General features: G+C 49.2%; 6 protein-coding genes across 6 annotated transcripts; 2 read left to right on the top strand and 4 right to left on the bottom strand.

Moving 5' to 3' along the window:
- Positions 1-5,485: 5,485 nt before the first annotated feature.
- BKA67DRAFT_521635 (homeoprotein) lies at positions 5,486-7,311 on the top strand (the record flags this gene model as incomplete). Its single annotated transcript, XM_046098296.1, has 2 exons — positions 5,486-5,784; positions 5,835-7,311. 2 exons carry the CDS (start codon positions 5,486-5,488, stop codon positions 7,309-7,311), a joined length of 1,776 nt encoding a protein of 591 aa, XP_045956420.1.
- Positions 7,312-9,003: 1,692 nt separating this feature from the next.
- On the bottom strand, positions 9,004-13,277 carry BKA67DRAFT_521735 (phospholipid-translocating P-type ATPase; the record flags this gene model as incomplete). The annotated part of the gene is made up of 3 exons (XM_046098305.1): positions 9,004-9,621; positions 9,678-13,038; positions 13,093-13,277. The coding sequence occupies 3 exons, from the start codon at positions 13,275-13,277 to the stop codon at positions 9,004-9,006; spliced, it is 4,164 nt and encodes a 1,387-aa protein (XP_045956419.1).
- Positions 13,278-15,385: 2,108 nt separating this feature from the next.
- BKA67DRAFT_348746 (major facilitator superfamily domain-containing protein) lies at positions 15,386-18,232 on the bottom strand. The gene is made up of 14 exons (XM_046096343.1): positions 17,795-18,232; positions 17,682-17,737; positions 17,544-17,635; positions 17,464-17,483; positions 17,337-17,415; positions 17,066-17,283; positions 16,952-17,007; positions 16,784-16,901; positions 16,622-16,728; positions 16,520-16,575; positions 16,284-16,347; positions 16,097-16,233; positions 15,855-16,034; positions 15,386-15,795 (listed from the first exon to the last, which is right to left on the bottom strand). Exons 1-14 carry the CDS (start codon positions 17,984-17,986, stop codon positions 15,452-15,454), a joined length of 1,719 nt encoding a protein of 572 aa, XP_045956418.1. The 5' UTR covers positions 17,987-18,232; the 3' UTR covers positions 15,386-15,451.
- Positions 18,233-19,454: 1,222 nt separating this feature from the next.
- Positions 19,455-21,668, top strand: BKA67DRAFT_537974 (major facilitator superfamily domain-containing protein; the record flags this gene model as incomplete). Its single annotated transcript, XM_046100410.1, has 10 exons — positions 19,455-19,704; positions 19,755-19,965; positions 20,013-20,021; positions 20,080-20,177; positions 20,228-20,348; positions 20,405-20,795; positions 20,862-20,992; positions 21,050-21,172; positions 21,229-21,451; positions 21,510-21,668. The coding sequence occupies 10 exons, from the start codon at positions 19,455-19,457 to the stop codon at positions 21,666-21,668; spliced, it is 1,716 nt and encodes a 571-aa protein (XP_045956417.1).
- A 218-nt stretch (positions 21,669-21,886) lies between these two features.
- On the bottom strand, positions 21,887-23,499 carry BKA67DRAFT_521696 (major facilitator superfamily domain-containing protein; the record flags this gene model as incomplete). Its single annotated transcript, XM_046098302.1, has 2 exons — positions 21,887-23,293; positions 23,359-23,499. 2 exons carry the CDS (start codon positions 23,497-23,499, stop codon positions 21,887-21,889), a joined length of 1,548 nt encoding a protein of 515 aa, XP_045956416.1.
- A 1,740-nt stretch (positions 23,500-25,239) lies between these two features.
- Positions 25,240-27,509, bottom strand: BKA67DRAFT_693330 (MFS sugar transporter-like protein). Its single transcript, XM_046109245.1, has 4 exons — positions 26,976-27,509; positions 26,663-26,919; positions 26,523-26,608; positions 25,240-26,474 (listed from the first exon to the last, which is right to left on the bottom strand). The coding sequence occupies exons 1-4, from the start codon at positions 27,224-27,226 to the stop codon at positions 25,443-25,445; spliced, it is 1,626 nt and encodes a 541-aa protein (XP_045956415.1). The 5' UTR covers positions 27,227-27,509; the 3' UTR covers positions 25,240-25,442.
- Positions 27,510-27,591: the final 82 nt, after the last annotated feature.

The raw sequence follows: 27,591 nt of genomic DNA, 5'->3' as shown, positions 1-27,591 counted from the left end.
TGACTGTCTTTCAAGATGTACATACATTCAGGGCCGACCAGCAAGGGTTGCGACGGATAGGTGCCCGAGAGCTGTCCACAAAGGTGTTGACTGTAACTGTAGCTGTCGAGAGAACATAAAGCCTCACTTGATCTGCTTGGCACTCAAAGAAGCAGCCCACGTCGAAACAGATTCTGAGCTCCGTTGAGACCAAGGACTGTAGGTAAATCATCTTTGCTCTGAAGGACCATCTCTGTATCCCGTCGAGCATTTGGACGACGGCTGACCTAGGCTCAAGACCATTTACGAGACGTGCTTTCGCCAGTCGTTCAGGCAGAAACTATTTTAATCACTACGAAACGGTTATATTCGCTGTTGGCAACAGTGCGAAGGTCTTGGCCGATCCTTAATGCATGTAACGTTATGCAGGGGCAGAACGAAGTAACAGCTAGTTATTGGCTGGGGCCAGGCCACTGTTCATGCAAGCCCAAGGTTGGTTGAGGCCATCTTTTAGAAATGGGCGTTGACGTGGGCAGGTCCAGTGATGGTTTTTTTAATATACTAGTAACCGGTGAGCGCTAGGATGCCATGCCCTATCTGATGTGCCGGCACTGCAAAAGTGCAGGCTGGGCATAGTATACAAAGCCAAAATTCGGGGTCGGGGGTGAATGGTTTCCACGCGCAGCTCAAAGGAGTTTGCGCATTCGTGACTGACATGGTGTCGAAGCATTGCTAGATGGCAAACGCAGGCGCGCTACAGGGCTTGGATACGACTATACTCGATAAGGTGCAGAGTTAGCACGATTCAAATAGATGAACGCAGCAGAAACAGAATAAAAAAGGCGCTACGCAGTCTCATGCGGCTGAGGCGGAGCTTAAGGCTAGATCATCGGACGAAAGCTGGTGCTTGCCGTACAGGGACGGGGCATGTCAGATTCTCTGCCGCTGGCCGTTGTCGTTTCCAGGTATATGCATGTCCACGTCCGAACACACTGTGGTATGGTGATCTGCACCTTGAGAGCTTGCAGATGATACTTCCTAAGGCACATTTGCCTTGGTCGTTCCGCCTATCCAAGTGATGTGTCTTGAGAGCGTACTCTGCTTTAACTTCGGCACGGTTGCTGATTCTATACAGTGATGCAATTTGACGCAACTAGCAGAGCCGTCTAACCTAGGTCAGATACTACATCATGGTCAAATATTTTGAATCAAGGCCACGGGACATTGTTGTATAGAATATGGAGCATACAATAGAAGAGGAGAGATATGTTACGAATACTATTAGACAGCAGGAAGTTGGTGGATCCGACAGTTAGAGAATTTGCGAAGCGCTTGAATGGGCGGGGGGCATCAGTCCATGGTGGTTTCGTCATGAGAGAATGGTTCCTCAGTCACGCCAGCCAGCCCATGGACGGGTTTGTGGCGCGACCAGACATCACTGCCCAGATGGCGTGCTTCTAAATACACAACGGTTAGACTGAAAGCCACTGACCAATAAACTGAGGGCTTGCGTCTCTAGAAGGACGAGGCCAGAGCCGCGATGGCTTCCGATTGATCGCGCACCATGCAATGATTTTCCGCAAGGCGATGGAAGCTGCAAATGTTCGGACCTCTAGAGGAGCGCGGGATCTTTGAAGATCATGGCAGAAACGCACCTAGCTTCAACTGTGGTTGACCGTCTGGCCTGATAAAGGAGGATAGCGTTCCGTGAGGATGATGCCTCGATGCACCGCCCACGACGGACAAGACTAATGCATTGCAGCTAATCGCGCTCCGTCTACACAGTGCGCGACCATAGTTTGCATCGCGTGTGGCTAGAGGAAGCGCTACTGCAGGAACGAAAATACTGCATGTCTGTGTGCATCAGACCGGCGCAAGTACAATTGTGAGCCAATGTGATTGAGGCCAGAGGCGGAGGTTCAAACGGAGGATTGGACGAGTTGGACAGAACGCTGACATGGGGTCTGCTTGATCTGGTCATTGGCTAGTTTGTGCTAGAGCCGACGTGCATGTCTTGAGTTTGGCAGAGGAGAAGCGCGCAGGGATATCCAAACGGGCAACAGGATGGACCAGGCTTCCTCGTGCAGTCAGTGGATTGGCTGACTGTGGCGTGGGCATCAGCAGGATCACGTCTCCTCAGGCTTTGGGCAATGGGAACGAAGGTCTGCTCGAATGGCGAACCCAAGAGGACATGATGAGCCGCCGATTGATCCGATCTGGCCGACACGAAGTTCCAAGGGGGAATGACGATGCCGGCCGCGGGAACCTGGAGCGGCTTGAGACGATTGAAAAAAAAAAAAAAAGACAAAAAAAAATTGGGAAAAAACTGGCCCACGCTTGATGGCGCTTCAATGGTCAGTAAATGGTAAATATATCTATCCTGCGACGTGCAGAGTCACGAGGTGACGATGGCAATAATGGCGATGCACTATCAGTCCTAATGCCTAACTACTTAGACCTGTACTGTAGTAGACCAAGAACCAAAAGATTATGCACGATGTTAGAGGATCCTGGTCGTTTGCTTGGCTTGGGCTTGCTTAGGTTACGGCCCCTTTACTCGTGCGTTTGCCGATTCATGCAGCTCCGCAGAACTCGGGTAGACGGTGGGGTGATGCATGCATGTCATTGGATGGCTGCCCGTAGGCGGAGACCGACGGATCAGACATATTATTCTGATTGGCTGCCGAGCACGCGCCAGCTTTCAAAACGACCCCACGTTCAGCATCAGAAACAGCAAAAGTAAGTCTAGCAAACCATACTCGGGCGAAGAGCTAGAGCTTTAGAAGCTTGACAACATCAGGACCAAATGCTATTTGTGGCGTCAGCCATTGTCAATTCGTTATGACGGAGGCTGCTTTGAGAGTTGATGCTGCGCTTCTGACCACTATACTGCTATCTCATCCATCGAATTGATTCAGGAAAGAGGGGCGAGAGGAATGGGCTTGTGTCAGGTAGTAAACGTCGTGTCCGGTTCCATGGCCCGTTAGAGAACGGGTCCTCGGCGCAGCTGATCGAGCGGCAGGCAGAATCGGGCATATAGGAGGTAGCTTCCAAGCAAAGACCCTTCCGTGTGATGTTATGTTGTCGTTCAGCGAAGTAGAGAAACATCAAAGGGTTGTATCAACAACATCTTGGGTCGCGCCAGGGTTATTCAGTTACCACAACAACATCCCGAGCAGCATTCATTCGCTTCCCAAGGTTCGACACGATGAAGACAGGTAACCCAATGCCTGGGAGGTCGCCAGATCTACTGATGCTGTTGGCTGATAGATACTGGTGTCTCGGCTTGTTGTGAACTTTCTGACCTCCACTCAACCTTGCATGCCCGAGGCTAGTGGGAGCCACCAAGGGCGGTAGGACTAAAAAGCTAGACTCGAACAAGCTACATAATCGCGTGTGAGTGGTTCTTCTGCAAACATGCAAAGCCGCTGCATCCTCGTTAGAGGTACAGTAGACAGCATGTATGCTGGACGAGGCAATGCCGAAAAAAAGAACCAAATTTTTTTACTGGGACGATCTGATCCAGCACAGGATGAACGTCTTCGATCCTCAAAAGGGATAGTCGGACGAACACCCACAAAACGTCACATGACGATCCTAAGTGGGTAAATGGCTCCAGTCGCAGTAGAAGAGCGGTATGGTATGGACTCAGAAATATACTATCTCCTATCTGAGCTCAACCGCCGGCACGTCGTCAATGCTTGACCAGACTTAACAACGTGGTGAACATTCTCCGTGATCAGCATTTGGACAATTTCTGTCTTGATCTCCTGCTGCACGGGGATAGGCACAAGAGCAATTGGGGAATCCGGTTCCAAGTCCCAGCCGTCTGGCCATCTGTTTGATGCAGTCGCTGCTCCGACCATGCGGCCACTGATGGCATATCCATAACTCCATACTTTGAGCGCGTAAGACAGTTCACACTGTCTGGTTTCCAAAGTCGGACAAGTGTCAGGGGTTTGCACCAAGGTTCTAGGGACCCTTGCACGACGGCGCTAGAGCCAAGTACTCCTAAGGAACCTTAGAGCATCGGGCCCTTGCGCCAAAAGAATGTCCTTCGCTCTGCTTTGGCGTTCCTAGTTCTCGCGCGCTGTTTGCTATTGCTTGTGCGATAACTTGCGGTTAGTCATCAGCCGTAAACCTGCCAAGATCCTATACCCAAAAGTACCCATCAAGTCACTTCTGTGATCGCCCCCCAATTGCCGTCAGTTTCACTGGATCAAATGATGGATCTGCCTGGGTCTGACTGGGTCTGACTGGCGGTGCCTTTTCTCTTTTGTCCCACCCGCGGCCAGCGATCCAATCCACAGAACCCGACGAAGAACACCACTCGCGAAACCGCTGCGCCCGAAACGGAAACGTCCTGTTACCTTTCGCTCTGGAAACTACCCGCTGTCTTGAACTGTTCAGGCCAAGTGGCTGCTGTAACTCACTCAACTGTTCTGTTGTGCTGCGCTGGTGCTCCGTTGCCTGAGCTATGTGTGTACCGCGAGGTGCTGGATTAAACGTTGAGTCTCCATCTCTTTTCTTATGTATGTATGTATGTATTTATGTGTGTGTGTGTGTCCTGTGGCTACTTAGTGTTCGTATCTGCGAATGTTAGTCCTGTCCATCTGCATACTGCTGCTGCATCGTCTTGGCCCAGTTAGGAATGGTAAGGCATTACAAGGTACTATGTAGAAGAGAAGAGAAGAGAGACGGTGTGTAGTAGCCAGGCTCAAATGGAACATCTCGCACCGCTTGTGCAGCCAAAGTGCAGCGCTGCTCCCCACCAGTGCGAGCGCTCCATCGTGAGTATGGCCGGCTGGGGTTCAAGGGGGCCCCCTAGCCCGCCAAAAGACAAGTCCTTCCGCGCAGAATCCAGGAACCCAAGCCCAAGACCTCTCCTCCAAGTAAGCCTACCCACAGGGGACCCGCTCGGGTTTTTTTAGTATGTGCCGCCACCCCTTCTCACTCTCTCCTCCTTTCCCTTTTTCCCTTTCCCTACCTGAACTCATCCATCGCCTTCATTGTCGTATGGTCTTATCGTTTGATCGATAATTCCTCCTCTTTTCTCTCAGTCTTTCCTTTCCTTCATCCACACTCCCTCTTTTGTATTTCAGCCAGTACGGACACCGTCACTCCTTCCGGGTCCATTCCATTCCTTAGGCCTCTAACTACTTCGGTCCTTTGATATTATTACAGCACCGACTATCAGAATACCTCCTTATCCATACACTTTGGACTTGGACGACACTCCTTGAACACTTTCACACAGGATCTGAACCTATATTTTTTTGTCGGTTTGCCCACGACCCAACCCCACGTTCGGTCTCGATATAGCAAAACGCAAAACGCGTCTGATTCCACCCTGTACACAGCTTACACTCATTGAGAGAATAACGGAGCTTGCAAGAACTTTCTTGGGCAAAGTTCACAACACTCCATCATGGACGCGATCAAGATGGAGCCCTCTGGTTCTGCGGTTCCAATTACCATAGATACTTGCCACTCCCCTTCCGACATGATGTCTACCCCTGGACCAACTAGCGCGTCTGCTATGAAGTCAGACCAGTCGCCGTCGCCGACATCCTCTGCCACTTCCAATTCGAAATCACAGTCGGCGCAGTCGAGAAGGCCTCCGCGCAAGAGCACCCTGACGCAGCAGCAAAAGAACCAGAAGCGTCAGCGTGCAACTCAAGACCAGTTGACAACGTTGGAGATGGAGTTCAACAAAAACCCTACCCCCACAGCCAATGTTCGGGAAAGGATTGCGGATGAGATCAACATGACCGAAAGGTCTGTGCAGATCTGGTTCCAAAACAGGTACGTAGAGTTGGGTGTCTTGTCGGGCTTGCTGGACTAACAGTACCTAGGCGTGCCAAGATCAAGCTGCTGGCCAAGAAGAGCTTGGAGACGGGCGAAGATATCGACTCGATACCCGAGTCCATGAGGGCCTATCTGGCTATGCAGGCAATGGAGTCCGGCAAAGGAATGGGCGGTGCCTTTCTCGGTAGAACCGGCCTCGTGCCGTATGGCACGTCTATGATGTTGGGTGGTGACCAAGGCGGCCAGGGCAAGGTCCTCATCCACCATTTGACCTGCCGCTCCTTGACCATTGGCAAGTGGACTCGTGTTGGGCAAAACACTATGGATCTGATCATCTTCTACTCGCCTGAGAAGTGCACTATGACGTACTACATCAACAACGAACAGGCTGGGTACAAGATTGAGTACCACTTTAGCGCCATCAAGAGTATCTCCCTCGATAACCCTGAAGGCGACCCGAACAGGCCCGCCGGCATTGTCATCGAGCTGAACCGGCCACCGAACTTCTTCATGGATTCTTCGCCCAACTCAAATGGATTCTTCCAATGCGGTGATTTCACAGAGGACCAACAGGCTACTCAATGCTTCGTGCATCACCTTGGTGGAACTCCAAAGGTCCTGAGTGGTCAATTGGCAAAGCTCGTGTCTTTGGAGTCCTTCATGAACAGGCACAACCCTCATTCGTTCATGGACCAACAGCACGCCATCGCCATGTCAGCACCTGTTTCGCCCACTGCGCGTCCTTCTTCACAACCCAATTTCGCACAGCCTCACATTGGAATGTTCCAGGAATCTCAATGGGGTATTAGTCCAATGCATCCAGGCATGCGCGCCGGCCCCGGGCACAAGCGCCAGCGCAGTCGATCAGTCCCTGCTCCTGTTGATTTTTCGCTATTCCAGAACCCGATGCCTTCATTCTTCATCCAACACCCTGGCGAGACACAACCTCATCCCCACAACCCCAACGTGTTTGCGCCCGTACCACAACACCCACACCAGCTCAGTCCTGTAGGTCCTGGTCTACGTATTGATACTCAGGCGGGATATGGTATGGATTTACGGCCTTATCCTCTGTCTGCCACCAGCGCTCCCTCAGAATACTCCACCAACTCCAACTACTTCTCACAGGCACCTGAGAACACTCCACTCCCAGCATCAAACTACAACACCCCATATAGCAGCACATTCCTGTCCCCCATGGTTCAGCCTCAGAGCATGGTCCCTCAATCAGTGTCGCCTCTCCCATTCGGACACGGAGACCCTGCCATTGTTGAGCAGTCTCCGCCAATGGGTCTCATGCGTAGCGCATCTGCTGATATCTACCCTATGGGTGATTCTGCCGTCTCAGATGATGGCCACAGCCTCAATGAGATGTACCAGAAGCACAGCATCAACCTGCCAATGCACCCACATTCGCCCGCCTTCGTTGAACACAATCAAGCTGACCTGGACATGAGCCAACTGGTCCAATTTGATGGAATGGACCACGGCACCCCCGAGAGCATGGCTCATCATCAACATTGATAAGAGCCGCTCACTGACTAGCTGTGTTGGTCATGTCGTATATACTTATTCGGCTTTGGTTTTCATGCCATTTCATGTTCATTCGATTGGCGTTTCGGCACTATATACCTCTTGTCTTTCGGTGGCGCTGTCTCCTTAATCCCAGTCTCAACACTCCAAACCAAGCCCTCTTGCGCATGAACTCGATTCAGTTCTTGTCACCTTCATCGACTTCATCAGCCACAATTTTTTTTGCATGACGATACCTTTCTTTGGCATTCGACATTGCGTCTGGCACAGCGATCATATATCTGGTATTTTCCCTCTTTACTTTACTCGGTCTGGGAGGTCATCCGACTCTTCTCTTAGTACCCTTGACCTTTTGCGACAACAATAACAACGACATGCGATAATACTGTGGATTTCCTCATTTATCTGCGTACCTTCTGCGATATTCGAATCTGCTTTCGCGACTGTTCTTGACTTCTACATTCTTCTTTTGTTTTTTTCGCACATGATGAAACAAGGCGATCTCTGTTATTTCTGGCTGCAGGGCGAATCAAAATAGATGAAATTTGGTGAAAGCCCAGGAGGCTTGGGTTTTCTGGTTATAATCTTTAGTGGGTATTGCCGGGGGGTCTTGGTCTCATGGTTGGAGCTGGTCCCCTTGGGAAGTAAGCCTGTCTGTTGGAACATGGGCAGCTTCAGGCGGTGCACCAACTGGGTGTTCCGCCAGGGTCATGGAAGAAATGGCGAACGAGTAGCAGAGTCTGACTACGGCGGCCTGCTTCCACGGCGAAAGCCTGGATCCATCATGCCTTGGTCATTGATGAGCTAGGCTAGATATCCACCTCATCATCACTCCTATAGTTCAAGAGATTCTTGTGTGGCTGTGTTTTCCTTGTCACGACTTCACGGCGCAGGGCATAATCTGGGAAATATAAAATGATTTTAGCTACTTTGTCTTGACGCTTGCATGTGACTTGATTTTAAGCTTTCTCTTCTCATCGCGTTGCAGCAGCTTGCAGCTACGCGCTTAAACTCTACACATGCTCTCTGCGCCTCGTGTCAAACCTCGGCGCATGCCAAGAGGAGCACCAGAGAGGCAAGGTGCAGCAAGATTCGCTCCCGAACAGATCCACTACATGCGGCTTGCTGGCTTTGCGCGGTAGGCTTCCCTGGATACCCACAGCGGCAGGACCTGGGCACTCTCTAGCCCACGACATCTACGCGGGGGACTAATGTGCACCTCTACGAAACGAGCAGAGCGCGCCGCGGGCATTCATGATCGGAGCACCGTGGGGCCACGGGGCGGAGCTGTCCGGGATGGCCCGCGCGGCATGGTACGACGCCTAGCCAATGGGCAGAAAGAGGACGGGGCATCCGTGAGCGAGGCTGTTTACTTACTTGCCTAATGGTGACTCAGGGTTGAACACTAACTGCGCAGGCCCTGCAGTCTTGCTCGCAGCCCTGTACGAGGCCGTCTGTCGGGCCCGTCTTAGGCCTCTGGTATACCTTGTTAAACTGTCTTCGCAGATGCGGACGCCATAACATCCATAGCAGTCTCCATCACTGCGGTGAACAAGGTGGCGGAGTCCCAGCAGACTGACGCAGTCTTCAGAGGACACTGTGGTCAAGAAACCAAGAATGATGTGGGTTGGGCCTACATGCCTAGTTCTTAACAGATAATGATTCTCGTGTTACTAATGTTGTCTATTGGGACTCGAAGGTCCCGCCGCTATCGATCTTTCCCAGCTCGCCTCCTAACCCAGCAGTTTCGTTATTGTCGTGTTGCGCGTTACCTCGTTCCATGTCGTTTAAACCCGCATGTGCTTCCAACACCTTCCCAGTCCCTAAATGCTCTATCTCCTGCCACAAGTCTTGGTCTGTGGGAAAGTATACCCGCCTCAGAGCAGTAATACAAAGTTCGAGTATGATAAGTGTTGCGAGCGCGAGTATGGCGGTAATCCACCAAAGTGGTTGCCTCCCAAAATGAGTGGTGAAGTTTTTCATCGTGGGATATTCTATTTGTTTGTTTTTTGCAATTGCGGTTGTGCTCAGAATGATATTCCAAAGCCACCAGGCGCCTATCATAAGCAGCCAACCTAGCAATGGAACATACGTCTTGTTGTGCATTTCGAGAACGAAAAGCTTTATGTTGATGAAAACTACCCCGATGCAGCAAACCAGCTGACCAATGGAAAAGAGGTCTGTGGCGTGTTGTCCGTAGAGCCCGTAGACAATCTCAAACATAATGATGCTTTCGACGATGCCCAATATGCACCATCCAATCCACTTTCTGTAATTGAAGGCCTTGTTGTCTTGACCATACTGTGAAAACTGATCAGTACTCGTCGTTTTACTTTGCTTGTGTGACTTTTGCTTACGGTGTATAATTCTGGAACGGCCAGCAGTGTCGTGGCTTCAAGGTCTTTTTCGACAACACCTGGGAAAATGACAGAGAGTGATGTGAACAGTGAGTTGAAAACTGTGAGAGTTGTGCTTTCGAATAATGACACACCCGTGTAGCCATTCCATCGTTGATAGTAGGCTTGGCAGAGGAAAAAGAATAATTCTTTCCAAAATGTAGCCAGTATATATTTCCCTGTTCTCAAGTAGTTCCACCTCCCATGAACAAACAGCAGCCGCTGCAGGAATCTGAATTGAGCGATCGAAAAATCCGATGTCCGGGCTGCTTGGAGACCTTCGCGACCAGATATGCCAATGCCGACATGTGAAGCTTGAATCATGGCAATGTCGTTGGCTCCATCACCAATCGCGAGCGTAATAGATGTCGGGATCGTGTCTCTTATGCATTTGACAAGGTTCGCCTTTTGAGACGGCGATGCTCGACAGCAAATGACCGAGTCCACTCTAACAGTTAAATCGTAGAACATAGCCCTCAACGTGTCATCCTCATCGACTATGCTCAAGGTGTGGCCATCAATAACGACGACAGAGTGAGCAACCATACCTCGACCAACATCAAGCAGAGTCGACGCCATGGTCTCGTTCAAGTCGTCCTTGGTCGCATCGAGAATATAGACATCAGAGAATGTCTTGCATATCCTTGCAGAGTGTGCAATGTTGATGGCGGTCTCACGCTTATCGCCCGTCAACATCCAAATCTTGATGTTCGCTCTGCGCAACTTGTCAATGGTATCTGGAACTCCTGCCTGTAGTTTATCCTCAATCGCTGTCGCGCCAGCAAGATCAAAGTCTTGCTCGATCAACTCGCCAGCCTCCTCGATGCGTTTTTGCCGCTCAACCAAACTCGTGGTGGCAGACTGGTATATCTCTCGCCAAGCAGTATAATCCTCCTCGGAGATATTACGATAAGCGTAAATGAGTGTCCGCAGTCCCTCAGAAGCAAAGTCATCGATGTGCTGAAAGCAGCGTTCGAAAATGGCGCTATCAGAGGCGGCGATGGATTCGTCGATTATCCCATGTAGATCGTCCTCGGCCTCAGCAAAGGCGTGCGATGTGAGAATAGGACTTTGGTAAGCTGCTGCATGTCCTGTGTCTTCGAAGTTTTCGTGTTCTCGCTGCTCAAGCCAATCGGCGACTTCGTCGTTGACAAAAGAGGACCGGTTGGGGGCGTTAACTCCCCTAAAATTCCGTTTCATCGACAAGGAAGCGCGCACAATGTCCATGCTCCGCTTTCCCTGCATACTCTTTCGGTGTAGCGCTCGTGTGGCTTCCTCGCTTTTCCTCAAAGATGTTCGGTGACTGATATCCGATGCTTTCTGCATGGCCAAGGACGCTTGCTTTAGCCGCGGTAATATTACACTGTCGGCTCCCTTGCAGAGAACACGAATATTGCCTTCTGGCATGCGGACCACGATTGACATACGCTTTCGTTGACTGCTGAACTCGATGACGTCAAGAACCTCATATTTCTGCGTCGAGACCGGCCCATCTTCTGAGCTTTTTATCTGCAGCACCACAGTCTGAGCTGGACGATCGATTAGCAAGTACCCAAGATCTTGCGCCGCCTGTACCAGCGCGAGCTCGTCCGGGGAAGCTGCCTGAAACTCGATCTGGCCGTCGTCCTTCTTTTCGGGCAAACAAGTATGGCACAAAGCTATACAGAGAAGGAATTGTTTAGCTTTCCTGGAAAAGTTTGTGTTTGGTCTTCGATAGATATGATGCAACAGACTTTCTGTGTTCACTTCAGGCTGTGCATGGCCAGGCCGACCGGTAGATGTCCAGACACTGTTTGATGGTCGTCTAGGGAGGTCTGCAGCTTGGCTGACCAGAGGAGTTCTGATGGCATCCCTGCGGTTCAGATCAGAAGCAACAGCCGAGTCGACGTTCATCTTGCCTTTCCCCTTGCAACCGGCAATGCGCATTTGCCTTTCTTCTTCGTCCCGCTTAATGTCAAGATCGTGGAGAAAGGCATTCCCAGCCACACTGAGTTTGCGGAAGCGCATTTTATTCTCGGTAAGAGTGCCGGTTTTGTCTGAAAAGACGTAACTGACCTGACCGAGATCTTCCAGGATGGTCGTTGTGTTGGCCACCATGGGAGTATCGGTTTCAGCATCATACATCTCTATATCTTGGAGGAGGAGAAACTGCCCAATCTTGATGATTTCAAGACTGACGATAAGAGAAATCGGTACCAGGGTGTTAAACATGATAACAAAACCGATCAATATCTGCTTAAGTGGGACCGGGTCGAGGTAATGGTTAGCAGCCCCTTGATACCTGTGCTTCCAGATCTGATGGGCCGTTGTCAAACCAATTGCAAGGCATGCCACGAAGAAAACCAGGAACAACACTATGTGGTTGACCTTCCGTTGCATGGCCGGCATTTTCGCATGTATTTCCCTGTTGGCATTCAAGCGGATTTTGCATTCCTCCCCGGTGTTGATAACGAGACCGGTGGCATGGACGGTATTGCGCACAATAGAGCCACGATACACGACTTCGTTCAAGGAGAGGGGCTTTGTTTCACCGTCCACCGTCACGCGACCTTCGTAGTTGTAGAGGTCAAGATTCGGATCCTCGGATATGATCTCTGCATGGCAGCTCTTCAACTTGGTAAGATCGTCACATCGTTTGGCCAACAAGGGGCATGCCTGTTTGCTCTTGAGGTTGGTCTCTCCATCCAACGCCATAGTCTCGATGTACGCCACCCCTGAAGGGCCCGTAGCATGCAGCAAGACAATGTCAGCTGGAACGCTTTCGTCTCTGTGAAGGCGGATAACGTCGCCGACTCTGAGATGTTGCCATTTGATTTTGGACCAGACGTCATTCGAGGAGCTTAGGTCGTCCAGCTCGGCCATTGCCACGTCTATGCCGGCCTCCTTTTGAGACTTGATGTCCCTCCTGCGACCCTTCTTGTTTGCAGTGAAGATGGTCTTGTCAGGATCTAGGACGGAAACACGGCTTCTGTTCTCTTTCACGTCGAGCTTATATCTTCTGAGGTCGTCCCACCCTTCCTTGGCCATGCTGATTGCTATGAATGGAACCAAAACAGCGAGGGTCGTGAAGGTACCTGTTGTGCTCAAGCCGGGGATTGCTTGCAGGATAGCTATTATCAAGAAGTAGAAGTTTGCGAGTTTGGTGAACTGGAAATACAGCTGTTTGGGAAAGAAACTCCATAGGGTGTAGCGAGTGGACCTAATCCAATTTGAAATATACGGCTTGTTCTTAGCGGTTCTCTCATCTACCAATTGTGTCTTGCGGACGTGGCCGTACGTCACCGGGATGTGTCGTCCGTCTTTGCTTGGTGGGAGAGGATACCTGGCATACCATGTTAGAAAGACACGCAATTGGCGAAGGGAGGAAAACACGTACTGCCGCAGGACGAACTGGATTATCCATTTCTGGTACCATGCGTCAAAGAAGTTTTCCAGTCTGACCCAGGTGTTGTCTTTCGCTTTCTTCTTCTGTCGCCTCGCCCATGACCGGTATTGCTCAAGATCAAAGCGCGGCTCGTCTGCGCTCGTAATACTAACACTAGACTTTTGCTTGTGAGCCATGCTGAATTTGGAGACGGCTGATCGAGTTCGAGCATGTTCTAATCGGCCTGGCCTCATGTTTTCCTTCTGGGGCGAGGACGAGGAGGCGGCCCCAGGCGCATCTCGAGGGTCCATGACGACGGCTTCAAGTCCAGGTTCAGCTTCCGCTTCCACTTTTACTCTTCCACTTCCGCATGGGCGTCGATTCTGAGTCACCAGGTAGACGGGTTACGACGTGGACAGGTTTAGAAACGGCATGGCAGCGGGTGTTGAGCAAGGAACGTTGTACAGCTGTATAATAGAATATAGCGACGAACGATGTTTCTTTGGCTCTACAAAGGATGGGGGGAGAAGTGCAACATGATATTGGCTAGAATTGAGGCTGGGCTACAGACGCATTGAAGGACCTTTTTTGTTTTGTTTGGGGAAAGGAAGTCCAACGGCGGCGGGCATACCATGAACCAGTAAGTCGCGGGTACGCAGCGGTCGCAGATCACATCGCTGCGTACGATCAGCTCTCTTTTTGATTCCCTCCGCCACTGCAGGACGAGCAGGGATCAGGCCGTTTAAGCTTTCGCTCGCCAGCGTCATTTGCAGGTAACCGAGTAGCGTAGGTTAACTATGTATGTACATGTGTGTGGGCGGGGGAAGTGCAGCCTTAATTCCAGCCCGTGGGCCATTTCAGTGGGTGTGTGTATGTGGGCGCACTTATGCTTGACTACTAGTCTGGTAGGCTTGTTTGGCTTGGGCTTGGGGCTCGGGGGAACCTTGTTCTGGGCCCCCCCCATAGCCATTCGCCATCACTCGCCAAGGCCGGGCATCTAGCCCACTGTAGTAAGCCCACCTGCTTGTCTTCGGCTCCTTACCCGTTTCACCACACGTCCCAGCTTGACCTTGGCTGGGGAATTCATTCGTGGGAGCCCCGTGAGTCGGACGCCTGCTGCAGCTATTCTGTCACCTAGTCTAGATCCCCAAAGACCCAAGTCAAGTCCCATGAGCATCGAAATGCCAATAGTGCCATGTCGCCATTCAATCCGGTCGCTGACTTCCAGCCACTTGGGCCAGATCAATCGAGGAAAGCAACCAAAGTTAAGTGCCTCTCAATTCTTTTGGGCTTGGCCTTGGGTAAAAGTAAAACGTCTCTATTGGACTTTTGGGCATCTTTCGGGATTTTCTGGCCACTAGCTTCCTCTTCGCTGGGCGGGCGGAGCAAGGGATGACGCGAGGCATTGCAAGCCAGTGCTGACAAAAAAACAAGACACCGCTCAGTTCAGCCTTCCCGTTAATGAGCTATTTTTGTCCCCCCATGCACCTCATGGCGTTCTATGTGGACTCAGCTGCAACACTGTGCGAAACCCTGACTTGGAGAGCATCAGAACATATGCACTTACTTACACTGACTATATTTATTGAGCAATGCCCAGGAGCAACAATCACGGCCACCAACATCATCCTTACAACCCAAACAACGCACAAGAACGCGACGCAGCCGGCATGCAGCGGATCATGAACACGAATGCTGCTGCGTAAGAACCCCAACCCATGATGTCAGCTCTCCATGCAGGTCCCACGCCCGCCGATCAACTCAAAAGCTAAATCTGTCCTGTCAGCTGTTGTTAGGTTAGTAAGCACAATTCATGGGGAAATTACTACTACAGCGCGCGGTACTTGGCAGGCTGCGTACTCTGGTTTCTGGTTCAAAGCTTTCAATGTGCAAAACAAGTCGCAGACAAGAAAATGCTGTCGAATTCATTTCCACACGAGGGCCCAACCTGAGTAATATTGCTGGTTTAACTGCGAATGCTGCCTCTCCCTCTTGGCCTACCTCTCGGTGCTCCCTGCCTGGTATGGCTTCGCCGTGCAAATCGTCACCTTGAAATGCCAGGACCGACAAGAAGGATTGTCTTAGCCATAATTCATCCCTTCTCTGTGCGAGGACGTCATAAAGTGGGGAAAGTGCAGGTTATGGGCAACACAAAGAACCAGTATCATCAACCCGCCAGCTATTTTCCTTACGTTACAGTTTCTAGTTGCAATATTGCGTGCAACCACCCATATTTGTAGCGATACCGTATTCATGCTATGCTCTTTCAGTTCATTTGCCACCATTGCACAAGCTTTCCTATCCTATCTCCCTTGCTAGATGCAATTAAGATGCCCCCGATGGCTCATAGCCCATGCCATTGCCATTGCTATCAAGAGGCAAACCTAAAATCGAGCTTCTTATTTCCCGAGTCTTTATTTTCTGAAAGATAGACCAGCTTCTCCTCGGGAGTCATGGCCGACCACTTCTGGTTCCTGCAACGATTACGCCAGGTATAGTATGCTTTAGCCAGCGCGTACAATACAAGATTCAGACAAGCGATTCCGATCAAGACGCTGTTGCCACGCCGATAGAGTGGAGCGTCGTCAGCTCTGTAGATGTTGGAAGATGTAATCACGCCTGCATGAAGAAACATGTTATAGAGGGCAGCACCGACTGTCCTCGAGCGCACAGTATTGGAGTTTCGGGAGACCCAGCCTACTTGGACTGGATGGCCTAACAACGGATTTGTTAGCAGCTTGCACGGCGGTACACCTAAGATATATATTGCATACCAAGTGGCGCCGCGAGCAGCAAGCTTGTCATCCCCCATGTTATCCATTTTGAAACCTTGGTTGTGTCGACGACGCGAAGGTAGATAAGAAATGGTAGCGACCAGAATTGCAGGATTGAGGCTGTGGCGGCGAGCTGTCCAGTCACTTCCGCAAGTGTCGCGAGGCCAAGCATCAAGATGACTTGGAATAATGAGTGAGTATATTGCATGGAGCGGGCAATCGTCACAGGTGATACGACTTACTCTTCACCACAAGATATGGTATCGTCAGGAGATTTGATTCGAAGGTACTAAACCCCAGTGCCCGGAGTGATGGGATCAAGTATTGTGTTGGTGTCAGGGTTGGAATATTAAAACATAGCCCGATGATGTACAGTGGCCTGACGTGTCAGAATTAGCTTGGCCATCTGCTAAAGGGCTAGGTGCATACCAAAGGTCGTGATCTTTCAGACTCATCCATATCAATCGTAACGTCACAGGTTGCCGGTTGTGCACTACATCATTTGTGATTAGTAAATCATCCCTCCGAACGTCATGAAAAGGTTTGGGAGTATTGCGAAACAGTCGGAAGGAGATAAATTACCCTTAATGGGCAATATCCTAACGGGCAATATCTAGTGTGCAGACATGCTAGACAAGGTAGTAATGATTCATAGAATTACTTACTAGTTCCTTTACCTGGATCGTCTCTGATCAGGCGATTTACCATGATAATCTCCTCCCTATACCCATTAGCGTTGGAATTATGTGCCTTATCAATCGCCCTACCTTTCAGTAAACCAGCCCTGCTTTCCACGGAACCAACTTGCTGTCTGAGTTGGACCTGGACACAATAGGAGGTATGAGATAAACCCAACAGTACCGGTAATCAATCCCTTGATAATATATTAGCACTTTACGAAGCCGGGCGTGTTGACGAATTTGATGAACCTCGATTAGGAACAGCCATCTCCATCCAGCATGACCCTGAACCCCACTCATATGCAATAGTCCATACGCAATGATGGCAGCAAGAATATCAGCAATAAACATCCCAGTCCAGAAAAAGCTCAATCAACAAGTTAGCCACCTGACCACCAATAAACTAGGGTGACCAACCTCAATCTGAGTGTAAGTTCATGGTGCTTGTACCAATACGACAGATATAGAACGATCTATCCTCATTATTAGACTGGCACGTCTTACATACAATTTTTGAAGGAGTAGACTTGCCTCTGGTATGAACCCACCCTGCAGGAAGCCCAGAAATGCTCGGCAAATGAGGAATGATGCTCTTGTTTTGAGTGCAAACTGAGAGGCGCAGACGGTGGAGAACAGTAGTATTTGGGTCGGGATCCATCTATCAGGCCCCAGCCACTTGTTGAGAAGCTGAGATGGAAACTCACCGGACAAGAAACAGACCGCGAAAACTGTGTTGCCAAGGTTATATACTGTATACATCAGACTACAGCAAATAGGCAGAGGGTCATCTGATATTAATCACCGTTGGTGTCGAAACCCATGTCCACGAGAAAGGTATCAGACAGGGCTTGGGCGAGATTTGCGCGGTCGAGCTCCATTGCCTAATTCGAGCGTCAACACGGTATCTAATAGTTGGCGCTTCTAGTTACCATAAACATCACCATGCACCCTGTTACGATAGGTCAGCGCAAATCCTGCTATTTCCATTATTGGCTCGAGAAGTACTCACAACTCATTATGCGAAGATCCATCTTTCGGATTACTTTAAACTCTTCCTCCCAAGTCCATCGCGCAGACGGATCGAATCTGTGGATGTTCTCCCTGTGACAATCAGTATTAGTTCGGAAAAGCGGGTATTGGCCATTACCAGTCATCGCGCGGCTTGTACTGGTCTGCAATCTCAGGTACATCGAATACACTAGGCTAGGGAGAAGTAGCAGTCAGTTTCTGTGCTTTGCGAGGGTTTGACCGATATCATACCAATGTAGCTATTGCATATGGATCGTAAGCGTTCCTTTTGGTTCGCTGGAACCAGAACTTTTTCTCATCAATCGGTTTTCCGAGAGGTTCTACCGGTCGAAAATTAGGACTCTTCTCGTATGCTGCATATTCAGTGTCATCATTTGAGAGTGCCTTGTCGGTTACGATCTGATCTGGAACAACGGTCGCCATGATGAAGCGTGGCTATTCAAAGCGTTGTCGATACAAGCGTTGTTGTTGACGTTTACAAAGTCATCGAAAACAGCTTTGTTTCTGTATGAGATCAGCGATAAATCAACTGATAACATGCTCAATGAGATGCCAGTCCGACTCGACCATTGTAAGATCTCAACCGCCAAACAACAGCCCTTGCATCAAGTCATTATTGATAATGAGCTCCAAGACAACCCGTCCAATCGCTCGTTGACTCAACAGCTGCCTCTTTCAGACGCTGAGATGCGGGGTTTACAGCTGACTACACGAAGTTGATGACCATTTCGCAGACATTATTGGGCAGTGATACCACACTTTTCGGGCTCGTTCCAACCAAGACAACTCAAAGAGAGTTCATGATATGACCACCACCTCGGGTTGTCAGTCATGACTGCATTCAAAACAATATCACGCAATACTTGTGAAGAATGATCTAATTTCTTTCTGGCGCGAGCCTCGCCTGCACATTCATAACACATGCAGGGACGGACTGGTTACTGGAAGAGGCAATTCACCCTTGTATGAAAAGAGCTTACCGCGGCAGTCCGCAACAAGCTTTCATGGTTTTTGTAGTCTATTCAGCCTCATTATATACAGATCACTGAAAAACGAGCAATACGTGTCACTGGGAGAAGCATCGACATGCACTTACTATCAACCGCCCTACTAAGAGACTCTCTACGTTATGGAGTTGTTGGCTTTGAACCTATTGGCCAGATCCCGAGCGGTCCACAGCCACAGGTAGTTCAGTCCGGCTTCCCGTCCAAATACTATCTCTGTTTAACCGACAAACAAGACTTAATCACACATATAGTCTAAGTTTTAGTTCATTTACCCAAAAGAAAAAGAAAGCATTTCATCAACGGAGGCACCTTATTCCAAAGCCATTTCTGCGCAACTGTTTTTTGCTGCCCATCAAGGGTTACGCTTATGTATCTGCCTTTAAAGAAGCTCTCTCGCAACGCCTTGATGATAAGGCTTATACCCGCAGAGCAAAGGGCTTCAGTTCTATCACTAGGAAATGGGCTATTTATCGGACACGGAAAGTCCTCAATTTTGTGGTGGCACATTTGATAATAACTGGCGTCAATGGAAATGGAGTCATTTGTGCATAAAGAGCATTACAGCATGGAGATCATTACAGCATTTATCAATCACAGACTCTGTCAATATTCTTTAAATTTGACTACAGTAAGAATGAATCGTGTCCCATTGTACCACTCTATCGGGCGTGATTGACATTATGTGGGATGATGAAATACCTGTGGCGTCAACATCAAGGGGCGCCTCCCCATTGGGCGATGTTGCTCCGACCCTTGCATCGATCCATAAACTCGCATATCTTTGGTAACATAAGAAACCAATCTGATTTAAAGCTGCGTTATCCGCACCCAGGATCAGTTTCACCCGGTCTTCGTTAGAAAATATCGATTAGATGCCATCAGCAATGCCTGGTGCCAAAGATGAACAGACACCACTACTACGGGCGGCTTCAAGCCCTCTACCTCGAGAGAGATTGATAAACAACGCATCACACACAAGCAACTTGCCTGATGCAGGCGGAGATGATGTGTTAGCGCTTGGGGAGCCAGACTCGGAGACTGCGGTGGCCGCCATTGCAGGCAATCAGCAGGCGCCTAACCATGGAACGCTCAACAAATCATCTGTCATACAAGTCATTGCGGTTTTAGCGATCGGTGGGTTCGTTGGGTGGCGTATATTCAAATGAGTACTAACTTGAATGAAGGTCTGTTTACATCTAATCTCGACGGATCTATTGTGTTAGCAACACATCCGCGTATAGCGTCCGAATTTCATGCGCTGGATCAATCAAGCTGGCTTTTTATTAGTTATCTTCTGTCAGGCGTTGCCACCCAAACTCTGTATGCCAAACTCAGTGACGTCTATGGACGGAAATGGCTTCTTGTCTTCTGCTATGCTCTGTTCGCTGTTGGCCTGTAAGTATGAGTTTGTTCCAGTATGGCAGTTGGCTGATTATTGGCAGAGTCATTATGTAGGTGTGAATGAACACTCGAAGACTTACCAAAATTTGTTAATACATAGAAATGCAGTGGACTAGCACCGTCTATGTGGCAAGTCCTTTTAGGCCGCGCAATTTCTGGTTCAGGCGGGTCCGGATTGGCTTCTATAGGATTGGTACTGATGACTGGTGAGTTTGGAAAACATAGGTTTGTTTAACTTACTAACCTTTGTTCAAAGACCTCGTACTACTGCGAGAAGTCGGAACTTGGCATGGTTATATGAACATTATCAGCACAACTGGTCGAAGTCTAGGCGGCCCGGTAGGAGGTTGGCTTGCAGACCAAGTCGGATGGCGGTGGTAAGTATCGTGACTCGCCTCGAAGTGAAGTAATTCCAGCTCATGATGTATACCAGGTCATTTTTAGGACAAGCGCCAATGTTCGTAATTGCAATTGTTTCTTCTATCATGGCTATTCCAGATACACAACGTCCATCGGTCGCGGAAACCCAGCAAACGGTCACAATGGGCAACTTTTTCGTGCGCATCGACCTTGCAGGTATTCTACTACTCGGCTCGTCCATCCTCACACTACTGCTACCGCTTGAGCTCGGTGGTGTCATGATACCGTGGCAGCACCCCGCGATCTTTGTGCTTGTCGGCATAGGCGTTTGTCTTCTAGCGCTTTTTCTCATGAATGAGGCTTGGTGGGCGCCGAGTCCAGTCTTCCCAGTTCGAATGTTGAAAAATAGAGAAATACTGGCATGTTATCTTGTTATTGGCCTACTAGCTGCGGCGCAAACATCGGTGAGCAAATATTCCTGGGTCCTATCTGGGCGGAGCGCGTCAGCTAATGGTGTAATTTACGTGTAGCTTGTCTTCTCTGTACCTCTATACTTTCAAGTTACGCAACGCGTCTCGAACACGGTTGCTGGTGCCCATCTGTTCCCTGCTGTTCTCGGAAACGCCATAGGTGGGCTGGCCGCAGGGAGCATCATCAAACGGTTAGTATTGAACCCTCCAATTTTCTAAGTCCTTCGCTTACAGACCATCTATCGCAGGACTGGCCGCTACAAGATTCCCCTGCTCGTCGCCTCCGCAGCCGGGTCGGGATCATACCTTCTACTGATTATACGATGGCTCGGTCATACAAATTGGTGGGAATCGTTGTATATATTCTTTGGGTGAGCATTCATATCATGGAAAAAGCTTCAGTTCACTTATTATCATGCTCTTATAGCGGTCTTGGCGCCGGCATGGGGAACACTGCAGTAGTTGTGAGCCTCAATGCCATTGTCGAGCCGGCCCACAAAGCGGTTGCAGCTTCAGGCTTATTTTTGTCACTTCCCATTGGCATGATCACTGGAATTGCTATCACTAGTGCACTAATGCTAGAGATCATGCAACAACAATTGGATAAAAGTCTCATCAAACTAGGATTGGGATCGGCGGACAGACAGGAGGTCAGTTAAGTTTTCACCGCAACCGTGATGCGGAGAAAACTAACAGTGAATTCCCCAGATCATCTCAAAAGCTGCCGAAAATGTGGAATACATCTACAAGCTTGAGGGCCCAGTCGCGAAGGCAGTGTCCAGTGCCTATGTGCATGGCTTGCGCTGGGGCTATGGTAAGACCTCCGGAATCACAAAAACTTTACACATGGGACTCACAATCAAATAGGCGTATCTCTTGGCTGCTCAATATTGGCGTTTGTCGCCGCTTTAACTATGAGAAATAGGAGACTAACCTAGAAGTAAGAATTTCCATGTCCTTTATGGGATCTTAGCAGATCAGTCCACTCATCAGCAGGTGCAAGAGGCACATCCCGAGTAACAATGATGTGGCTGCTAATAACGGGCTTCGTAACGATCTCATTTTTACCCAGAACATTGAACCTTTCAAGAACTTTCCGACATCTCGTGATCGTTCACTTCTTTCTCCTTCAGCACCTGACAAAACGCGCTGCGCGAGCGAATTTGATCACCAAAATGGATAAATACGAAAGGAATGGCACACATTACAAGGCTAACGAATGCCAGTAAAGTGGAAGCCCAACCTACACCTAATGTGTCATACATGGGAGTCGTAGCGAGGGGTAGAATAGCACCGAAAATACTCCGCGTACATGACGATGCAGCCATCGCAGACGCGGCAAACACCTGATACGCATCAGCAAGATAATTAAGCAGGGCCATGAAGATGAGAAGATTTCCCAGTCCGAATGTTACGCCTGCCAGACATGGCACGACCCAGTGTATGTTCTCACGTGCGGTCCAGCCCATCCACAGCAAAGACACGACGAAAAGAGGTCCACCGATGCAGGCCAGTGGAAGCCGTCTGCTCTCTTCCCGTCTAGTCCATGCCTTGCCAACTTTTCTACTTCGTTCCAAATAGCTGTCATAAAGAAAGAAGAGTGGCAATGCTATAAGAGTTCCTGCACCAACAGGCAAGAACATCAGTCCAGATGTGCTTGCGGACATGCCGTATATGCCCTTGAAAACAATTGGGTATGCCTGAAAGAACATGTAGAAAATGGCATATGCAATCGCAAGATACAGACACACAGCGATAACAATGAGTTCTGTACACATCATCCGCAAAGGTCGTGCCAGAATAACACCGACAATGTGTCGCCAGCCTTTGGCCTCCACCTCGATTGGCGCGTAGATGTGAGCGTGTTCAGGTCCGATTTCAGAGTTCTGTCGAATCTTCCTCGCCCGAAATTTGAGTATGACAGGACCGTATGTTTCCGGCAGACATGCCAGTGCAATCCAGGTAGCCCCTGCAATGATGAGAGCGCACCAAAACGTCCATCGCCAGGAGACAAACTCTGCAAACGATCCCGAAAGTGCAGGGGCTATACACGGCGCAGCAGTGACAGCAGCCATGAAGAAGGCTATCGCCCTGCCTCTAGAAATCGGATTGTCGTATATGTCCGCGAACATTCCGCCAACAATAGTCAAAGGGGCACTCGCGCAGATCCCGCCAAGCAATCGAAAGATAACCAGGGCCGCCCAATCGGGCGAAAGTGCGGTGCCGAGAGTAAAGGCAGTGTAACCGGCGAAGGTAAGGAGAATCGGCAATCGGCGACCGTATACTTCGGAGAGTGGTCCGAAGAGAAGGGGGCCGAGCACATAGCCAACAAGGTATATCGAAATTGGCAAGACCAGCTGCGGGTTACCTCCAGTCGTGCTGATGCCAAACTCGTTGGCGATGAACGGAATAGAGTTTGACGGCAAAGCTGAGCTCAATGTGCTGTTGATTACTGTGAGAATTCCGGTGAATACAATGGTGGCTTTCCGCGACTGTCAAGGATTCGTCAGTATAACTAAACCGAAGTAGACGATAAGCCGTAAGTGGAAGAACAAACATTTGACCAGTTATAAGGGTTTTCAGGATCGGCTTTTTGGAAAGAGATCAATTGTATTTCCCTGAGTCCGTTGTTCTCAAACACTCCTGCTGTTTGAGCAGAAGCTTGCGTTGTTGGAATGTCCACAACCTCCTGTGCCATAGTTCTAGACATATTGATACCGGTCTTTCAATCCACAGTGTTCCAGCTCAAGGAGAGTCGGAGATCCAACAACTCAACTGCCTAGAGGGCACCCGCACGTAGATAATTCTCGACATCTCGCTCTTCCGCAACAATCTTCGGGGACAATGCTGAGATGCTCATTGATCCGTTCGAACCGTGTACCCATTTTGAACCGAATCTTACGCAAATGTGGATAACAAGAAGCTGTCTTTTGCATCGATGGAGCACGCAATGTGGGCTCAGATGGGACGATAAGATATTTCTAAAGATATTTCAGTCTCAGTTGTCCGAGACAAACCGCCAGTCCTTGAATCGAAACTGAGTATAGAGACAGCAGATAGGGCGGAATTATTGCGTCCCCATTTCCGTTCTGGAAGGCCGCCCATTCCCGCGTTTTGGTGGGCCGCCGGCTAGGATAGTGTGTAAGAATGTGGATACGGAGATGTCGTCCGCGTACGTCAAGAAATCTCCCGGTGATGGCATCAGTGAAATTATAGTGAGAAAAGGTTTCACAAGAACTCTCAGATATGCTTTACCATTTCCAGGTCTGTGAGTCGGTTAGAGTCGGTACAACATGTTATCTTGACTGTCATAAAGGGCTTACTCGTGAGGTCTGCTAACACAAGGTAGCTTAAAATCAATCTAGGAAGTCGCCTTGAACTCTATGCATTAATTTCATGTTTATTTTGTGATGAATAAATATGGAGGCTGGCTCATATTAGGGTCACGATGGTATTGTTTCTTTGGAAGAGATATTCTCTGTTACGTTCCGAAACAGTAATCAGTAAGGCTGATGCTCGAGTCCAAGTAGATATGTATAGAAGACATGGTTTAATGCCTCGATCTAGTCAGTTCATCTCTTTTCATACCTAAAATTCCTACAGCCTTAAGATATTTAATAATAAACACAAACATTCGCTTCATTTTCTACCAATTGGGTATTCCTCGTATAAAACTTAAGCCAGCTGAAGCAAAAAGCAATAGCAACCAGGAAGGCCGTTTGAGGCTGTTCTATATTGGAGGTTTGGGGGTGAGTTTCAACTCATTCTTCTATGACGCCTATTCTCCTCGGCTTAATAGTGCTTGTGAAGGTCCAAATACTAAGAATTGTCCCAATCCACACGATCACCGGCACAGAGCTAAACGCTTTGTTAGCCTTCTCTACTCTCGGCATTACGCAGTCCAGAGTCTCCACACTAGAAGGCATAAGGTGATGGCACTAAACATCATCCACTTCGGCCGCATGGTTCTGCCATCACGGTATGCCAGCATAGTATCGCGACATACAATAACTTTATCCATGAGAAGGCTGCTTCCCTTGTAGATGAATAGATGCAGCAATGGCCGATGTTATGCGGATATTAGCCGAAATCTACCAAGCCTGGCTTGGTGTTGACCTACTGTGTGAGAGCTGTGCTAGCCACTTGTTCTTGTCCGCATAGTAGGCTGACTAAGCTCTGTTATGGAATGGAATACCCACGAAAGGCAACGCAGGTTCGATGCAGAGCGCTCCGGAGCCTATAGGGACGACTCGACCCTGATAATGTTTCAGTTCACGCCATAAAACCCGGATGTGTTTCAAGTGGATCTAGAAACTGGGAACGCTTTCTCTCGAAGTCCGTCCCCATGACTCTTGTCTTTGTGGCCATGGGTATTGGCACATGTGTAGGATGACAGTCTCTTCCAGCCATGTGAGATAGGCTTCTGGTTGTTGAATGAGTTGGTTTGCTCTGAGTGGGAGTCCCGCATCAGAATTTGCAGTGTTGATTGGAGTAGAAAACGATCATGGACGTGGCGCATTCAAGAATCTGACATGCGCATTGTATTATTTCTGATACTAATAATGTCGCTGGTATAGATCGTTGCAACCGAGTTTTGGGGAGATCATAACACTAGCATCTTCCCAGGCGGCATGGAGAAACCTAGACATTCTCGACTTGCTCCACCTCGCCCATTTCCACCTCCTTTCCCGAAGTGTGGTTGTCTTGATAATCTTTGTCCTGGAACCCCCGGGTGCGAACCCTGTTTTCGAACCTTTCGTCTATCTGAGCTGCTGTCAGATCCTTGGTATCAGGCATCTCAAACCATATTAGAAAAAGTGAAACAGAGCAAGTGCCGAAGAAGACCCAACCCAATTCTCCTCCGAGGTTACCGTATCCAGGATTAAACATGTATGGCACAACTATGTTCCAAATTGTGCTATAGAAATAGTTGAAGAAGAATCCAATGGCGAGTGTTTTAGCACGGAGCCTCATGGTCGAGACCTCGCCGGCAACAGCAAGGGCAGGTCCATTAGCCGGTCCAATGCTGAGCCATGCCATCTGTAACACTATAGCAACAGCCCAGCGCGTAGCACCGTTCTGGTTAGGAAGAGCAGCACAAATGCCCATAATCATGAAAAGGACACCTGCGAATGCAGTGCCGCCGAGAACCAACGACCTTCGCCCAAGGTAGGCCATTCCGAAGAAAGTGAATATGCTGGAAAGAATAGACATTGCAATACCAATTTCCACGATCATGGCTACATTGGTTGATGATAAGCCGGCGAGAACCATGAAGTAGGGTGCGTTATTGAGGAATACGGCACCGGTCATTTGTGACAAGCCGTTGGCATATAATACGATACGTGTCCGCCGCCAGTTGGATCCCTGAAAGCATTCTAGAAAGCTGGATATGTTGCTTTCTGATTCATGTTCAATGACTTCCTGAATTGACATGAGTGCAAATCTCACAGTTCGCTCGTTTTTGGAATGTAATCGGCCCAAAGACTTGCTGGCGGCCTCGATTCGGTTCTTTCGGATCAGGTAGTATGGTGATTCGGGAATGAGGAATGCACCTGCCACTATTGCTGCAGGCCAACACCACTCTGTAGCAAACATGACCTTATATGCCGACTCGTCCATAATGGTGACACGGGTGAACGAAATCGATGCAGCGACCAGATATCCGACACTCTGAAGACTCATTAGTTGAAGTCGCAACGTCTTGATCTTCAAACTTACCAAGCAAAAAGTGTAGAACGCGAGAGCGATACCACGCAGCTTCAGGGGGGTGATTTCAGAGATATATGTCTGCCCCGACGCCAGAGCTGTAACGTTTATGTTAGCAATCATGGAGCATTTGAGCATCAAGGAGACTATACCCATTCCTAGCCCCACAGCGTTGACCATCTTGCCTCCTAGAAATTGGCCATTTGATTCTGCTGTGTATACAATAGTGACGCCGGCTGCCGAGATGACACCTGCAATAAACATAGTCCATCGACGCCCCAGCCGATCGGAGACGGGTCCGGAAGACCAAGCTCCAATACCGGTCATTAACTGAGGTATAGCGTTCCACAAAGATTGCCAGTAGGCCGGTACAACGTACGAACCATCGACTAGTTCTCCAAACTTCATGCTGTCCAGTCATTAGTCTTAACGTCAAATTAGCGTATATCAGAGCGCAGTGCCTACACAAAGGGCGCCATATCAAGGCACAATGATAATGTGATATTATCGAAGCCATACATGAAAGCTCCAAGGTTTGCGTATAGACAACATAGTAGGATAACGGGATTGTTCTTAATCGTACTCAATACGGTCGAGTTTTCGTCGTCGTTGCCAGCAACAGACGTAGGATACCGAGTTAAGCTTCTGCCAAGTTGGGTAGCCCCGTCAGCCGGCTGGGCCCCGTCAGTGACATTGTTATCCGTACTAGAAGCCATATCGTACGACGATGGTATGAGACATGCAGGATCACACGTATAAGTGGTGGAGTTGTAATGCAAGTAAAAGTGATGTATTTATGTTAAATAAGACCTTCTCAGTCCACTGAAATGTCTCGTTTATCCGACAAGCTGACAATTTCTGTGCAGCAACGTAATTATTTGCCCAGAAAGCGAGACAGAAAACTGGATTCATCCCCATGGGGAAGTGATTGACCAGGGGGTCCCTTCTGAGACCGCGGTAGTCTTCACTCTAACATCCACGGTTTACACATTGTGCAGCATATGCCCACCATCATCTTGAACAAAAAATCTGTGACATCCTATGCGGCGATCTGAATGGGTGAAAAGAGGGGACCCCGGAA

Source organism: Truncatella angustata (assembly GCF_020726525.1).
Source record: "Truncatella angustata strain MPI-SDFR-AT-0073 chromosome Unknown BKA67scaffold_6, whole genome shotgun sequence".
In the NCBI taxonomy this organism is placed as follows: Eukaryota; Fungi; Ascomycota; class Sordariomycetes; order Amphisphaeriales; family Sporocadaceae; genus Truncatella; species Truncatella angustata.
This window is presented reverse-complemented; position numbering and strand designations above follow the sequence as displayed.